The sequence below is a fragment of the Daktulosphaira vitifoliae genome, unplaced genomic scaffold, assembly GCF_025091365.1.
Source record: "Daktulosphaira vitifoliae isolate Bord-2020 unplaced genomic scaffold, ASM2509136v1 Scaffold_1, whole genome shotgun sequence".
NCBI lineage: Eukaryota > Metazoa > Arthropoda > Insecta > Hemiptera > Phylloxeridae > Daktulosphaira > Daktulosphaira vitifoliae.
Genome location: NW_026099572.1, coordinates 76,403,868 through 76,405,247, shown reverse-complemented (window position 1 = coordinate 76,405,247; position 1,380 = coordinate 76,403,868). Strand labels below are relative to the sequence as shown.

Sequence of the window (1,380 nt, the reverse complement as noted above, 5' to 3'; positions counted from 1 at the left end):
GTATAAAGTAACATTTGCTTATCAAGTTAAATTTTATCTTATAATTTTTTACAATGTCCCAGAAAAATTTTAAAAATACAAAAAAAATAATTTTTTTTTAAGTGAAATTTTCAGAATTTTCTTTCAATTTATTTTCATCTCATTTTATTTAAATATATTTAATATATACATTTTTCAAATTACTTTTTGTTTTTCAATCATGTCTCAACTAAAAATACCTTTGCATTTTATGAGTACGATGTCCAGTGACGTGATAGGCTACTATTCAGGAACCATGTGTTTATTATATCTTATTGATGATAAGAATTTGTAGTTTAATATTTGTTTTTCCATCATATTGCAAGTGTTCATTTGTCAAAAAGTTTAAAATCGGGTACTCTCAAAAAATTTGCGAGGATCACTTAGTGATATATTGATTATCTTATTGATAAAGTATCCTAAGGTTTGTATTCTAATGAAAATTTTAGCTAAAAAGCATTTTAATCAATTTTTTTCTGTTTTTGGTGCAATACCATAGTTAAATACTTTACTTTATTTGAATGATTTTAACTTAAGATACAAATAGCTCTCTGAATTTTAGTAAAATGGCTAGAGGACAGCAAAAAGTTCAATCACAAGCTAAAGCCGCAGAAAAGCAGGCTAAATTAAAAAAACAGCAAGGACATAGTGCAACTGAACAAAAAAAGGCCGCTCAAAAAGCGTTAATTCATGTTTGTACAGTATGTAAAGTAAGTTGCATTACTGTGATATGATATATAACTACTATATATTCTTTTTTTTTTTTCATAAATTATTAATGAATCAAGACAATTTCTAGTTTTTTAATAGTAATCTACTAGTCTTCAACTTTATTAATAACTCTGAGTAGGGCTTATTATTATTATCATTATATATTATAATAACTCAACATGGATTTATCTATAGGCTCAAATGCCAGATCCTAAAACATACAAGCAACATTTTGAAAACAAACATCCCAAAAATGATATGCCAGAAGAATTAAAAGCTATATAATAAATAATCATCTCATGGCCTTATGTTAATGTACATTTTTTAAGTAAACTATTTTCAATAAATTTAATATTTTACATTTTTATGAAGAATTATGTATACTTTTACACTGTTTAATTATAATGAATCTTTCACATTACTATTTTGTTTTGTAACTTTTAATGTTGTACTTGATGTACTATAGTGATTGTTTTACCGTGCAATTTTTTATTTTCTAGGTAGAATAATCAAAAATGGAATTTAAACTATTTTTTTTTTTTATGTTTAACAATATACCATTAAGTATTAAGTTAACTATTAATAATTTATTGAATAATTTATGTTTAATTCCTTAAAATGTAATAAAATAATGATTTTATTAAAGAATAA

General features: G+C 23.3%; 1 protein-coding gene across 1 annotated transcript; it reads left to right on the top strand.

The window, feature by feature from the left end:
* Positions 1-282: 282 nt before the first annotated feature.
* On the top strand, positions 283-1,150 carry LOC126910532 (zinc finger protein 706-like). The gene is made up of 3 exons (XM_050693172.1): positions 283-442; positions 581-728; positions 925-1,150. Exons 2-3 carry the CDS (start codon positions 585-587, stop codon positions 1,012-1,014), a joined length of 234 nt encoding a protein of 77 aa, XP_050549129.1. The 5' UTR covers positions 283-442; positions 581-584; the 3' UTR covers positions 1,015-1,150.
* Positions 1,151-1,380: the final 230 nt, after the last annotated feature.

Coding starts and splice junctions, on each gene's coding strand:
- LOC126910532 (XM_050693172.1), top strand. CDS start 585: ATGGCTAGAGGACAGCAAAAAGTTCAATCACAAGCTAAAGCCGCAGAA. Junction 729..924: donor ATGTTTGTACAGTATGTAAA/GTAAGTTGCATT, acceptor ATTTATCTATAG/GCTCAAATGCCAGATCCTAA.